The 15,455-nt window shown below is 35.1% G+C and overlaps 2 protein-coding genes across 3 annotated transcripts; both read right to left on the bottom strand.

Annotated features, from left to right (window-relative positions):
* Positions 1–904: 904 nt before the first annotated feature.
* Positions 905–6,239, bottom strand: LOC131944679 (glycerate kinase). The gene is made up of 6 exons (XM_059305460.1): positions 6,106–6,239; positions 3,985–4,536; positions 3,734–3,885; positions 3,437–3,612; positions 2,662–3,086; positions 905–2,424 (listed from the first exon to the last, which is right to left on the bottom strand). Exons 2-6 carry the CDS (start codon positions 4,518–4,520, stop codon positions 1,881–1,883), a joined length of 1,833 nt encoding a protein of 610 aa, XP_059161443.1. The 5' UTR covers positions 4,521–4,536; positions 6,106–6,239; the 3' UTR covers positions 905–1,880.
* A 4,537-nt stretch (positions 6,240–10,776) lies between these two features.
* LOC131944683 (glycerate kinase-like) lies at positions 10,777–15,139 on the bottom strand. Of its 2 annotated transcripts, none has more exons than XM_059305470.1 (6): positions 15,015–15,139; positions 13,666–14,242; positions 13,167–13,318; positions 12,896–13,071; positions 12,337–12,764; positions 10,777–12,196 (listed from the first exon to the last, which is right to left on the bottom strand). In XM_059305470.1, the coding sequence occupies exons 2-6, from the start codon at positions 14,217–14,219 to the stop codon at positions 11,656–11,658; spliced, it is 1,851 nt and encodes a 616-aa protein (XP_059161453.1). In that variant the 5' UTR covers positions 14,220–14,242; positions 15,015–15,139; the 3' UTR covers positions 10,777–11,655. The 2 variants fall into 2 exon arrangements, with proteins under 2 accessions (XP_059161453.1, XP_059161452.1); XM_059305469.1 differs by having other exon boundaries at positions 15,011–15,088.
* Positions 15,140–15,455: the final 316 nt, after the last annotated feature.

The raw sequence follows: 15,455 nt of genomic DNA, 5'->3' as shown, positions 1-15,455 counted from the left end.
TGATCCTAATAGAATAGCCGTCACTACGATTGTAACCAGCTCACCAGACTGGTGTGGGTGGTGGTGGTAGTGATATGGCCTGTTGAGCTTACGTCTTGGTGTCTCGCATGGTCCCAATGAAGAGAATGATATATGTAGATTATTGCGGCCAATTGCTGCATGTTGTTCTGAATTTCTAGGCATAGGCCTATCGTTTTTTCCCCATGGATTTTGGATTTGCTTCCATAGCCTTTGTCCAACCAAGAACAAACCACAAGGCAGCAGTTGTTTGATTTTGGAGTTGTCTTTCCTAGAAGAGTGGCTGTCCCCAGCTAACGAGCCTCATCTGCCCAGAACCACGACGACCCCTAACCTCTAATCAATAGGGCAGATTAAGTACAGTTAATGTTTCTTGATCCCGCCCAATTAAGAGAAGGTGAGATCAGCAAGGTGCCCAACCACTTTCCCTAATGTAATGTGTGCCAGGTACCCATCATAACTGGGTGGACTCAGAGATCTAAGATCCTAACTCAAGACCTTTGGGTTAGCAGTCATAAGCTCTATTAGTCAACTATACTGTCCCAGAATAAGTCTAGTTTTTATAAGTTGTCACTTAATTTGGTTTTAAAACAATTTGATTTTGTGTATTCTGTATTTGGGGATAGTTCTATCAACTACCAGCATCTAAAGCAAATATTCTCTCTAGACTTAATATTCTGGGTTCATAAATAAATGGAGGTTCAGTAACAATGCCTTCTATTCTTATTTACTTCATGAATGTCAGTATTTTGTTATCCACATAGTTCAGAAAAGAATACACCATGTATGTTATTTACATAAAAACTGTTGATAGACAACTCACATACTTTTGCATTCAGAAGAAAGAAATAATTACTATATTTGACACAACCAAAATAAGTTTAGCTGACTTTGATTACTATTTAATATATAAAAAAATATTTTCTATTGGATGACAACAAATTTGCTACCGTAATTGTAAGAAATCAAACAATAATAAAGTCCAGACATTTATCACGCGAACAATTATTACAGGTAACCAGAAAACTAGATGTAAAAGTTGATGCAGCATATAAAACTAAATATATGTTATAAATATATGATGTAAGAAATATAACAAAATATGGCTAGAGTGCACAATGGTGCAAATAAAAAATTCAATTTTATAATACAAAGATCATTGGGCTTTTTTTTTATTAAAAAAAAAATGAGATTCTGGAAAACTTAAAATAATGTCTCTATGAAATATGTATAATTACATTCGTTTTTTTTTTCAAATTGTTTTCATAGCAATTATGCTAAGTGAAATTTTCCAATTTTGAAAAAACATAACCCCAAATCCATATATAACATATCCATCATTCTGGTAGTATTAATACCCTGTATACATATTTAGATCTATATATAAATAATAGGTCTTTAAAAATGTGACTATTTTGTAGACCAACACTTGAAATCAAGGACAACTTGTGTGCACTGGTTAAACACATAAAAGGGAGCAGAATGTTTGAACAATTTTAAATTAAATAAATACTGAGTGGTTGCTGGCATAAGGAAACTTGCAGCTTTTTTCCACGAAAGATTAAAAAAGGCATTAAATGATATCAATCAACCAATAAATTATAATAAGTATATACAGATTTGTAGGCAACAATATTTAGAAAGAAAATATTCCTCAATGTTAATTTTTTAAACAAATACTTTGGTGTTAAGTTATATTTTAGCTGCTTTAGTTCAATAACATCAATGAAATGATAAAAAACCAAAAGAGATTTTAATTTTTTGTTTGTATCCTGTATACATATAAAATTATCTTTGATTGGTAAATATGCATTATGTTATCAAATAATTCATACTATCAGTTTAGCGATGTTTTATTTTATCTATAAATTCCATTTGTATTTCTTTTCTTTTGGCATTTGCACTATAAGTATTACAACATCCATAATATTAGTACCAGTTAGGTTTGTGCGTACAATATTTCCACCATTATTGACCTCTCTGAAGAATGTAAACGAGTCGTTATTAGCCAGATATTCTTTCATGCTGACTCCACTTTCTTCCACTTTGTCCAGGAGAGCCTGGTCGACCACAGCACCAGCCATTTCTGTGACGCCGTCATAGCCATCAGAGTCACAGCTCAAGAAGCACATGTGTGACTCTGTGACATTCATCTCTTTCACTCGGAACTCTTCTTGCATCTGTATGGCAGCTGCCAGTGCCGCCTCCATGTTTTTGCCGCCTATTCCAGTCCCCTTCACCTGAACATCAAGGTCTGCACCAGCAATCACACAGATGTCTTTGTTCATATTGTGAGCCTTGTTTACAGAGTTGCTGATGTGATTCATCCATTCTTTTCTTATACCACCAGCAACAAGTTCAAGTTCCAACATTGACAGCTCAGAATTGGGTTCTAAACCAGCTCTTCTGTGGAAACATTTGATTTTTATTTTATCAAAATAAAAACAATGCATTTGCAATGTTTAAATATATTGGTAATCTAAACATATGCAGAGACTACTGAGACCAACTCGACACAACCAGGAGGTTTTTTACTTAAACTTAAAGTTAGTTAAGCTTATAAGCCACCACTTATAGTAGATGGCAGATATTTTAAAAAATAAACTACTTCTAATCATGATGCTTTAAAAATCTATAGCCAACCTGTCATAGCAGATCATGATAAACTTTGAAAGTTTAGCAAAGAGAATACCAATTCTCCTGGCCTCTCCAGTCAACACTGTTGTCAGAATTAAAGGGAAGTAACCCAACTCAGAAGCTCTTGCAGCTGCAGCCTGGCAGGCAATGGAGTTGTTGCCCACAATAATGTTCTGAACATTCTGCCAGACCTTATCTCTTTCAGCCTTTGATTGGCCGTGGTCAAAGGCTGTTTGAGATTTGTTTACTTTAACTGATTTGGCCTCTTTTTCTAAATATTTTTTGACACTCTCTGGTATTTTATCAATGATGTCTAGCCTGTGTAAAATCTCTAAACAGTGATGTGGGGTAGGCTGGGATGAACATGTTGGACCACTAGCAACTAGATCTGCAGCATCTCCAATCACAGATGACAGAATAAGGGATAACACCTGCAATAGAAACAAGCCTAAAGTTAGAGCTACGGAAAAATATCCTTTCACTCATTTTTTCTTTTTAAATTTTGTGGTTTACTGAATTTACACAGAAATCGCCTCGCCCAAACAATCTAATATTGTGATTTTTTTCATTAGAGCAACAAAATTTTATTTATCCCAGTCATAGTTTCCATGGAATTTTTCCACCAAATCTAACAAGCCAACTATTTATTATTACCTATTATCAGTAGGAGAAATTCATAAACAACATTATTTCCAAAGATAAAAAATGATCATCAACAAACAGTAAAACAATCTAGCTATCTAGCCAATACTTAATCAAGGAGGAAAATAAACAAAATTACTTGAGCTGGTCTGGCTGCTAGTGCAAGACCTCCTCCTTTCAGGACCTCAATGTTTTTACGAATAGCATTTAATTCTGTAACCTTTGCTCCTTTTTGTAACAAGAGCTGAGTTGTCTGATTGAGTTCTTTCAGTGTTATTGGTGGTTCTGGCGATGGGCATAGGGTAGATCCTCCTCCTAAAGTTAAGATGTGTGTTCATTTATTAAACAATGTTCCTGAATTAATGTTTTTTGCTTCAACTAATAATTATCATAAAATTTCCCTGAAGTCTAATGATTTATAGAATAGACTATTTACCAGAACAGAGAACTATAAGTAAATCTGTTTTCACAAGATTGGACACAAGACGGTGGATAGCTTTTGATGCATTATGTCCTGTTTCATCAACCTCATTTTCACTGGAACCTTCATAGACATGAATTTTTGTACCTGCACCTAGAAACATCTCACTGTGAAAAAATTTATAACAGTTAAAGATACACAGAATTAATTCCGATGGTCTGTGATGCCAATCAAAATGAGTTTAGATGTGATAAACAACTGCTTACTTGCTGTGAGAGTTTTTAATCTCCTCTTGTAAACCTCTTGGTATGCTAATTATTCCTGTGACAACATGTTCACCCAGCATATCTTCTACCACTCTGGCCATTCCCAACACTGCATTACCAAAGCCAACAATGAAAACATTTCTGTTAATATTGTAAACTTTCTCTTGGACTTTAAGTGTGGATGTGATGCGATTGTACTGCAATACATTTTCAATCATTGCTTTTGGCCGTACCGCACGGATAGCAGTTTTAAATATATCAACAGCATCTGGCTTCAAATCTAAATCTTTGGCTTGGTCCTTGACATTTCGAACATTGTCTGTTTTGTCCAATGTTTTGATTGTAGAATATTTCTTGTTTATATCTAAAAAGGAACCAGCTAATGGCAGATTATGTTTTAACCCCAGACACCGGGAGGAAGTGATATGAAATCTTTGTACACATAATGAATGTGTAAATTTACAGACAATTCTACTAGTCACAATAGACTTTGATGAATACAGAACAGGAAGCATCTTTGCTGAAGACGAAATCATATTTTTCTCAGAGATTCTGAAAAAGTAAAAGATCTAAATGTCATAAAAAGCTCATTAAATTAAATGCATACATAAGTCTAGATCTTTGCAAATCTATTTAAGCCTACCTGTAGTATTACTATTAAATTATCTAGGTAGATTTTATTAGAAAATAGGCCTAATTTGATACTAAATATGGTATATATTTGTATATAGGCTAGACCTTATACTAAATACTTTACTAATAAATTAATTTAAATGACTATGCAGAGCGAACTCCCAAGGCCCTAGGCTCAACAGAGCAAATATGTATGCTTATGCGCAAGCATTCTTTGCGTATGACATTCAATTTTTTCACCGTTGTGAAATTCTCTACGTGTGCCAAGTGGTTGCGCATCAGTCAGCTTGATTTCGTGGCATGGGTTCAATTATTTTGAGCTCTTAGGCTTTTTTTCCTTATTTCACTTAGTAAATAAAAGCTGTTGTTCAATGTTTGAAGGGTTACAGGTTATTTTTAGGCTTTAGTGTTGCCATTAGAGGATTGCCTTTAAGACATAAGGGTTAGAATTAGGCATTAGATGCCTGAAAGAAACTCTGGTTAAGGAGGATTAAGGTTTGGCATTTGGGTAAATATACACATACCAAACCCTAATCCTCCTTACATCGAAAACATTGCCATGAAGGGAGGCAATTTTTCCCCACTGTGCAAGCGTAGTTTGTTCCAGCTAGAATCTGCCTAAATAAATTAAGCTTGAATGACTTTGCTGTAAAGGTAAAGTGTAAACAATAAGCAGATTCAAGCTTAAGTCAAGTGCTTTTGTAGGTCTACTAAGTCAATAGGCCTACTTTTTAATATTTTAATTGGCCTATTATTTTTAGATTATAAGTGTAATTACCGGATTGAAAATATTCTATTTAGTTGGCCTATAAACTTTACTATAATTAATAAATTAGGTTTAGGCCTAATAATAATATTAATATTACTTGAATTTCGGGATGGAATTTTGAATAGGCCTACTTACTTAAAACTTACTAATAGTAATACTAGAGTTTAGTAGATCTACTTACTCAACTTAGTACTTAAGTCGTCTTAGTCTTAAGTAAGTACTTACTACTTAAGTCTGAGAATCTAGGTCGGACTGTTGACTTGTTCAAGAAGGTTTCACTATTATTATATTACTGTTTATTAATATTTAAATTAATAAATTAATAAATTAGTATAGTATTTTAATTTAGGCACGTTTTTTTCCCCCTTGTCACCGCTTGAATGAGCTGGATGGGCTACCCAAGGAAAGTCAGCTTGGTTTGGCTAAGACTTTAAAATAGTATTATTAGGCTAGAGTCACTAGCCTAGGTTTAGTTGATCAACAAGAGAGGGAGGATTGTCAACACCACAACTTGCAAAAACAACACTAAAAAACAGCGTCAACACCCACACCCGGATTTATCCCGACCGATTTATAATTGTTACAAGAGTCATCAAGAGCCACAAACTACAAACACAACAATACAAAGTTACACATATTAAAAACAACAGTAAACTATGTCGTAGAACTAGATTTTTAGTAGACTCTAGACTCTAACTCTAAATACTCTAAATAAATACCTCGCAATTATTTTAAACTTGAGTCTGTATTTTTCCCACCCAGAAAGGAGCGAGAGATCTCTTGACCAAACTTCTTCATGACTACGAAAACCTTGAATGTTTTGTTCAGTTTTATTGCTCTTTAACCTTTTGCCTTTGCCTTATTGTTATTATACATATAAAAAGAGAAGGACCTGCTCAATAAAATATAATAAAGGAAACAATTAATAGTAAATTACAAATCGTAAATAAATAATAACTAGATCAAGATCTAGAAATAAGTTTACTTCTTAAAATCTCGAGCCTATCTACTACTAGACCTAGATCAATCTAGATCTAGATCTAGTATCTATGACTAGATCTAGATCTAATCTACGTCTAGAATCTAGGTAGATAGAACTAGCTAGACGTAGTAGTAGTAATACTAATAATTACTAATAATTATAATAATAGTATTTGATTTCGATTAACTCTTTTTAAAAAATGTAACAGATACTAGAATCTAGATCTAGATTTCTAGATCTAGATAATATTCTAGATCTAGATAATATTCTAGATCTAGATCTTCAATCTAGAGCTATATTCGAATTATGGTGCGGAATGAAAAAGCCTAAGCCTAAGTGTGCGGCATAAACTTGTTATTGACGTAGTCTTAGTTAGGGGGGGGGGGGTATGCCGCTTGCGCCACCCTAGGGTTCGTCCATAAATGACGTCACACTCGTAAAGGGGGGGGGGGAGTCCCGGAGAGGGTGGTCCGTAATTTTGTGACGAGGGGGAGGGGGTGTTCAGATGGTCTGACATCACACTTTTGAATTATAAAGACGCAATGCTAGAAAACTAATATTAGCCGTTATTTCGCGTTTTAGAAAAAACTGTTTTAATAAATTGTAATAAAAATTTATTAAAACAATCTAGACTATGTTGACAGCGTTCAGTCAAGATTTGGGAAAAATAGCGCTTTTTAAAGAAAAAAATTCATTTGCAATTTTGAGGGGGGGGGGGGAGGGGGTGTAGGTTAAGATGTGACGTCATTTTATATGGGGAGGGGGTCTGGCTTTTTGTGACGGAGGGGAGGGGGGAGGTGAAAATCGTCCAAAAAATCGTCAGAGGGGTGTAAAACATCGAGATTTGCAAAAATCTAGATTTTTTTCTGCGCTATTACAATACTTTCTCTATATTTGTATACGAGAAAGTAAAAATTAATTACACTTTTCAAACTGTATATATATATATATATATATATATATATATATATATATATATATATATATATATATATATATATATATATATATATATCTATAATATAATCGGGCTGAGCGTGTCCTTCCGTCCGTCATCGCTATAGATTTTGGGACTATAAAAGTAAACTACGCACCATGCTGTGCTTTTCAGTGCACCGCAGTGTCTTATTATAAGTAATTGAGTAGGGTTTGTTTATATAACGGCATAGAGCTATTTTATGATTTCCACTGTTTGTACAATTTAGCATAACGTAAAGAGAATATTAAATACACGCACATTGCTAAAACATGTTAAAAGGATCAATGTCAAATATCGTTTTCGTTAATATTCCCAGAAAGAGTGGATACATATTAATAACATAATAACAGTACGGTAGAAAAATCTAATTAAACTGCTTAGTAATTTTGCCAATGGAGGTAATTCAAAGATAAATTGAACTCACGCTAAAAATGTGAATGCAAAATCTGCAAGACGGAATAATTGTTGGAATAATATAATTAGCAAAATGTGAATGCAAATTATGCAGACGTGTTAGAGTACATTATTGTTGGAATATTATTATTAGCATTGATTGATAAAAGGCTATCTTTTATTTATTTTATTCACTGAATGTACTGTTTACTAATTATAATTTTTAATCAACTATTCTCCATTACTATATTAAGTCATCACGTTCATTAGGTGCGCAATGGTTTTAGTCATGAAACTTTATTGTAAATTTTTAAAAGTACTGAAAAAAATGCATGAATTTATAAAGTGCAATATGGTCGGTAAAACACGGATATTCTAAATACTGCCTTTAATTTATTTGCGGAAAAGCTAGGGGTTTTATAACAGAGGCGTAGCAAGAGGGGGGGGGGGAGGGTGGAAATCGAAAGTTTGAGGGAGGTGGGAGGGTGTAAATCGAAATTTTCCGCCGGCGCTCGGAAAGGGCGCGATTTGGCGCTACGGGATAGACTGTGAGCAATATGCCTTTATGATTACATTTAAATTGAGTTTATGTTGAGTGTTGTGTTTGTTTTTTCGTTTTTGTTTTTTCTTTGCGTTCGTTTGTGTTGTATTTAGTTTTGATCTGTTCCCAACTTGGTACATTTAAAAAAGATTTACCGTGTGTTGTGGTTGTGGCTGTGTTGTGGTTGTGGTTGTGTTGTGGTTGTGGTTGTGTTGTGGTTGTGGTTGTGTTGTGGTTGTTTTGTGGTTGTGTTGTGGTTGTGGTTGTGTTGTGGTTGTGTTGTGATTGTGTTGTGGTTGTAATGTGGTTGTGTTGTGGTTGTGGTTGTGTTTTGTTTGTGTTTGTGTTGTGTTTTTGTTTGTTTTGTTCTGTTCCAAAGTTGGTATATTTTAAAAAGATTTACCGTGGCGGAGCACGGGATGCAGCTAGTATATATATAAAGTGATTATGTGTGAAGATTTATGTATAACATTTTCAGTTGCCTTAAACTTAACACCCCTCTTGCCAAGTGGTACTACCCGTAGAGGTTTTTTTTTAAACATTGCAATGCATCGTAATGGTTATTTTTATAATGACAAACTGATACAGCTGCTAATACGTGTTGTAAACGTTGACTCTACTAGTCTATTACTGTTATGCTTAATTGCTGCATGAAAATACTCCTTGAGATTTACATATAGATGTGCCGACCAAAAATAATTTTTTCAACAAATATCATTGTTTAAAACTTTGAGTTTAAAAAGTTTCCAAAAAAAAAAGGCGCCACTTTGCTGAAAATGGCCAGAGGGGTAGCGGCCGCTCTCCCTGCCCCCCCCCCTCCGTACGCTACTGGTCGGGAGTCGTAATGATGGGGGCCATGTTGTCGAGAAACTAAATTACGGGGGCCTATTTGTCGGGAGCCTAATTGACTGGAGCCTTTTTGTCGGGAGCCTATATAACAGGAGCCTATTTGTCGAGAGCATAAATGACGGGAGATCTATTTGTCGGGAGCCTATATGATCAGTGTTTCTTCCAGACTTTTTTCTCCGGGGGGGGGGGGCACTTGAAATTTTCGGGCGGGGGGGGGGGGGCGGTAGACTTTCTTCGGGGGGGGGGGGGGGGGGCGGACACTGTTAAAAGTATATATTTTCTATATAAATTATATAAATTTCATTTCGTTGGGGAAGGGGGCGAAGAGATGCCTGGAAGAAACTCTGTATATGATGGGGTCTATATGTCGCTAGCGCTTTTGACGGTGTCAATTTGACGGGGCCGATTTGTCGGTGTCGTTTTGACGGGGCCATTTTGACGCTGCACGATCTAACACCGGATTGATGAGTAGATAAACGCGTGATGTACGATTGTGTAACAGTAAAACAAAAACCTTTACGAATAATAGTGACCAAGTAAAAATCCGCTCACCAGCATTTTCCATGGGGGGGGGGGCTAGGTGCTATTTTGCCAAGTTAAATCGGAAGGAGGTTACATGATTGGTGGGGGGTATACATTGTTTGACCCCTTAAAAAGAAATCTGTTGTATTGACGTTTTCTTGCACGATTTCTCCAGCTAACGCTGTTAAGAAATGACGTGTGTAATGATTTGTTGTTAAAAGTTACGCTTTCTCAATTTTATAAGACGTTAACAAAAGATATCAGAGACTTTTAAGTTACATTTTGCCTAGACTCATGACTATATTAGAGATGAATAAATTTCACTGATTCTTGTGAGGGTAACTGGCCAGTAAAATAGAATAGACAGAGCGGGTGGAGTGGAAGGCGATATTATAGTGTTTGGACGAAAATTTAAGAACATAAACTGTAACCGAGCTTCCCATAAATTTATCTTTACTGACTTTAGTGTCCACGTACAACAATTTGAGCAGTTATTCGTGCAGAATGGAAATCTCACTTTTGGTATAGGCCTAGTTCTATGACAACGTACAAGTGTTCTGTTGTAGACTTTTTTCTCAAAAAGGGGGGGGGGGGGCACTTAATATCTAGGTGGGGGGGGGGGGGGGGGTGACGGACATTTTTTTTTCCGGGGGCGGACGGGCGGACACTGGTAAAATTATGTTTTCTATATAAATTCCATTTTAATCGGGAGGGGGGGGGGGGGGGGGGGGGGAGAAATGGTAGACTTTCTTGCGGGGCGGGGCGGGGGGGGGGGCAAAGCTCCCTTGAAGTGATGCCTGGAAGAAACTCTGTTGTTATCTAAAAAAATCTCCATTTTGTGTCAATGACACTGTCATCAGGTTTACTAGAGTCACCACATTTGTTAAGTTCTTTTAAGATATAATTTTTATTTTGTTTTGTTGAGGGTGGCGTTTCTTAAACATATGCCTAACACTTAATCCTCCTTTAATAGGTTTTGGACCAATAAGATAGTAGACCTATTGAAGACTTTTTTTTAGGAAAAGGATTAGGACAAAGTCGAGAAACTGAAATATTAATAATTTAAATATTAATAACTTAAATATTAATAAATTACTTTAACATCACAATGACCACAAGGCAACTATTGGACATTACAGATAAAATACAAATTTTATATACTAAAATTTATTCTGGAGTATATCAGCCAGCATGTAAATATATAATGATATAACATCTGACACAGAAATAATTAATCTAAAAAGATATAATTATGTAATCTCATTATGTAAAGTGATTAAAAAAGACTTGAATGTTTGAGCATAAATATGTACGGCTCTGTAAAAGGATACCTGTACAGGGCAGACAAAAAGTCTTCAACATGAATTATGATAAATTTGTTCAGATTAGCAATAGATCACATTAACAATAAACATAATTACAGTATGGACAATTTAAAGCAAAAGCTTTATGATGTGAATGCTGAATTTTTTTACACCTCATCTGCTACACTTAGGGAGAATGAAACAAAACAAAGTTTGTAAAGAATCATTCAGCATCTTAAAGCTCAATCCTGCATAATAACACATGACATTAAATCTTTCTGTCTTTATTTTGTTCACAAAAATAAAAAATTGTGGCAAAATATAGCCCATCTGCTGTATCACAAAAATAAGTAAGCTTCAGCATTAAAAAATGTAACACTAAAATAAAGTGGTATCAAAAATGTCTAAAACAAAATGAATAGGTCATGGAAAACACATTTATTTTCTATTTATCATTAGATAAATATTGTAAACAAAAATCCAGGGAAGAATATATTTTTGTAACATTTTTCTTTATATCACCCGTGAATAAGCCACTGGTTGTAGATAAAAGACTACAACTACCCAAAAGATTTTAACAAAGACATAGAATCTACATAGCCACTTATAATTTTTTTTTTTTAATTCTTAAAAAATGACGATAAAAAATTTGCCATTTTCTTCTTCACTTCTCTAGCCTGAAGCAAATGGGTAATGTTTTTAAATATATTGATACTTGACCTCTCTTGGTTTCTGTACAATGATAACCAAGAGGTTCATTATATTCGTGCCGGTGAGATTTGTATTAATCAGATTGCTACCATTATTAATCTTGTTAAATAAAGTAAAGGAGTCGTTGTTATTGAGGTGAGCCTTCATGTCCAGGGAGCTTCTCTCCACCTCAGCTAAAAAGTCCTGGTCAACAACAGCTCCAGCCATTTGAGTGACCCCATCATGGCCGTCGGAGTCAGCACACAGGAGGCACATATGGGGCTCAGCTACATTCAGCTTGTTGACCCGAAACTCTTCATCCATTTGTATAGCTGCGGACAAAGCTGTCTCCAGGCACCTGCCCCCCACCCCTGAACCATTCACCTGAACAACAGTCTCCCCACCTATGATTATACAGATGTCTTTGTTCATGTTGTGAGCCATGTCAACTGCATTAGCTATGTCATTAATCCACTTTTTCTTGATCCCTTTGCCAACTAGTTGCAGCTCCAAAGAAGTTAACTCTGAGTTAGGCTCTGAAGATGCTTTTCTGAAAACAGTTAATAACATAACTAATAAGAAATAAACTAATTATTATTTCTTTCGCACATATTTATTCATAAAAATATTAATAACAAATATTGACAGCATTAAAAATGGACATATAACACCTGAAATTTATTTAAGTACCTGTCATAGCAAATCATAACAAACTTGGCCAGTTTTGTGTACAATGCTCCCACGTCTCTGGCCACTCCAGTCAACTCAGTTGTTACAACCAAAGGTAGATAACCCAGTTCAGCTGCCCGACTTGCTGCAGCTTTACAAGCAATGGAGTTATCTCCCACAATAACATTCTGCACACCATCCAAGATCATGTCTTGTTGAGCTTTCTTTTGAGTGGATTTATGTGCAGCTTTAGCTTGAACCAAGTCCAGCTGTTTAACCTCTTTTTCCAAGAATTTTCTAACTCTTTCTGGTGCTTTATCTTTGATTCCAAGCCTGACCAAAATTTCAATGCAGTGGTGGGGGGTGGGCTGTGTAGGATAAGTAGGGCCACTAGCAATCAAATCCACTGGGTCTTCTTCTATAACAGAAGATAAAATCAAGGAAACCACCTAAAACAACAACAAAAGTTTTCTTTTAGTGGGGTGAAACACAAATTAATGTAAATACAATCATGTAGAACTCTCAGAGAAGATTTAATTTATGAAATAATGTAATTAGGTTAACAAGTAGAAATGGCTACCTTAGCAGGCTTGGCAGCCAGGGCAAGTCCTCCACCTTTAAGGACTTCAATATTTTTTCTGATGGTGTTAATCTCTTTCATAGTGGCTCCATTTCTTGACAACAGTCTGTTCATTTCATAGATGTCACTCAGTGTCATGGAGGGATGGGGTGAAGGGCAAAGTGTAGAACCTCCACCTAAATAAAAAATTTAGACCATCATCATCATATTCCTCATGTATTCTCAACAAAAAATGATGTTATTGTAGACAATTAAATAGACTGCAACCTACCAGACAACAGTACAATAAGTAAATCTGTTTCAGATAGATTTGAGACTAGCTGCTGGATAGCCTTGGCTGCAGCAAAGGAGTTTTCATCGACTTCATTATTAGCAGCTCCTTCAAATACTGTTATTTTGGAATTGGACGCTAAGCACATTTCACTACAATTTTAGATTTAAAAAAAAAGTGTATATAATTAAACTAATGGGTAATACTGTTCAAAAAATAAATATAATGGTTTTTTCTTAAGGATGTTACGTATAGCTGTGTGGCTATTTTTGACATGAAAAGTTCTAACCTATTACCTTTTATTAACAAATTCATATAGCATATTTGTTACATATTTACAATCAAACTTTAAAGATACCTGTATATTTAGTGACTACTGGGCTGAGTTATCTGCCTTGGTACCTAATTGTGTAGCCTCCCTTCTGCCTCTATCACATACAACAGTATCTTACATTGTTAAAATCTATGAAAGCCCAAATGATAAAAAGAATTGACTAACCTGTAGTTACTCATTTCCTTTTGCATCCCTAACGGTATGCTGATAATTCCGTCCACTAGCTGGCCACCAAGTATGTCCTCAACCGCTCTGGCCATCCCCAGGACAGCCTTGCCAAAACCCACCAGATGGACATTCTTGTTCAGTGGGTAGATCTTGTCCTTGACTTTGAGTACTCTTGTAACACTATTGTACTTTAGCACATTTTCTATCATTGCTCTGGGACAGACAGCACGAATAGCTGTCTTAAAAATGTCGACAGCATCAGGTTTGACATCAGACTGTAACCTTTGCTGCTCTGGTCGTAGCGCCGCTTCATACATGTGAACAGCTGAGAGTGAAATCTGCCTTGTATGAAGATGGTTGCCTGTTAAGTTTGAAGTCTGTACATTTACAGTGTCTCTCCAGTTGTTCTTACAATGACTTGTTCCCAATACATTGACATTACTCTCCAACCAAACGAATGGTTTTAGAGTGAAAATTGATCTGGACAGATGGGATCTATTGAACTTTGTTGTGGCAACTGCAACTTTGGCACACTTAATTAATGAAGACATCTTGGTTATAACTCACTGCTTAGCTGAAATGTTACGTTATTAAAATAAAATAATTAGTTAAAAACTGAAGAGGCATGCATAAAAAAAAGTAAGACAAGCTATACTTTTCCGAGTTCAAATTCACAAATTGGCTGAACAAACTAAGATAGTTGACTAAATAAGTAAAGGACTACAAAATGGTCGTTTGATCAGTTGAGCTCAAATTACTAATATTAGTTATTAGATAACTTAACTAATATTAAAATGAAGAAAAAAGTAAAATGTTATAAATAATAAAATATGATGGGCCTACTTCACTACTAATACTTGGTAAACATCTTTAATTTTAATCTATTTTATATTTTATAATGACTTACATTCTTACAGTGTAGCCTTAAATAATAGATTATATATATATATATATATATATATATATATATATATATATATATATATATATATACTGAGTAGGCAAGTGTGCTATATAGATCTACATTGCATTCATTGGCATATCATAATAATTAATATGATATCATTAGTGAAATTGTTACGTTTAAGATTTAACTTTTATAAACTATCCATTATTAGTTATTACTTATTACTTTTAGGCAACAGACACGCACATAATTTTTATTGATATAATTTGTTACAACAAACCGATCCTCTTATTTAATTAAAAAATAAAAACTATAATCCATATTTAAATTATTAATATTACGATTCTAATGTAAATCTTATTATCTCCTGATGCTAATGAAGTAGACGTAAGGGGTAGTCCTACAAACGGAAAGTCAAAATAAATTTTAGTTTACCTACATTTGTACACGTTCCTGGTTAACAGTGCAAGTATCTACGGGACTTGTATGAGGCCTACACACCCAAGCCGCATGCACCCTTATAAAAATATTTTGTTTCAATGTCAAATAAAAAGGACACAAGGTCGTCTGGAATACAATAGAGTGTCGCCTGCTTCTTTGATAGCGAACATTTCCACCCGTATGCAACATTTATAACGATGATTTAAACATTATTTGTAGGCTGACAGTTTCTTTTAAAATAAATGTCTAAAAATGTTAATCCAACAATTTAGGTCACACTGCCGACTCCCCCCCCCCCCCCCCCAAAAAAAAATGTACGATGCATTTATAATTTTATTTATGTAAGAAAATAGACAAGTTCTTCCCCCCCCCCTCACGAAGGACTATAACCTACCATAGACGGTACTTAATATTAGAAAACAGACAAGTTTCCCTACCC

The sequence above is a fragment of the Physella acuta genome, unplaced genomic scaffold, assembly GCF_028476545.2.
Source record: "Physella acuta isolate Inbredline_101_S28 unplaced genomic scaffold, ASM2847654v3 ptg000502l, whole genome shotgun sequence".
NCBI lineage: Eukaryota > Metazoa > Mollusca > Gastropoda > Physidae > Physella > Physella acuta.
Note: the sequence above shows the minus strand (reverse complement) of the source record. Positions and strands in the feature narration are given on the sequence as shown.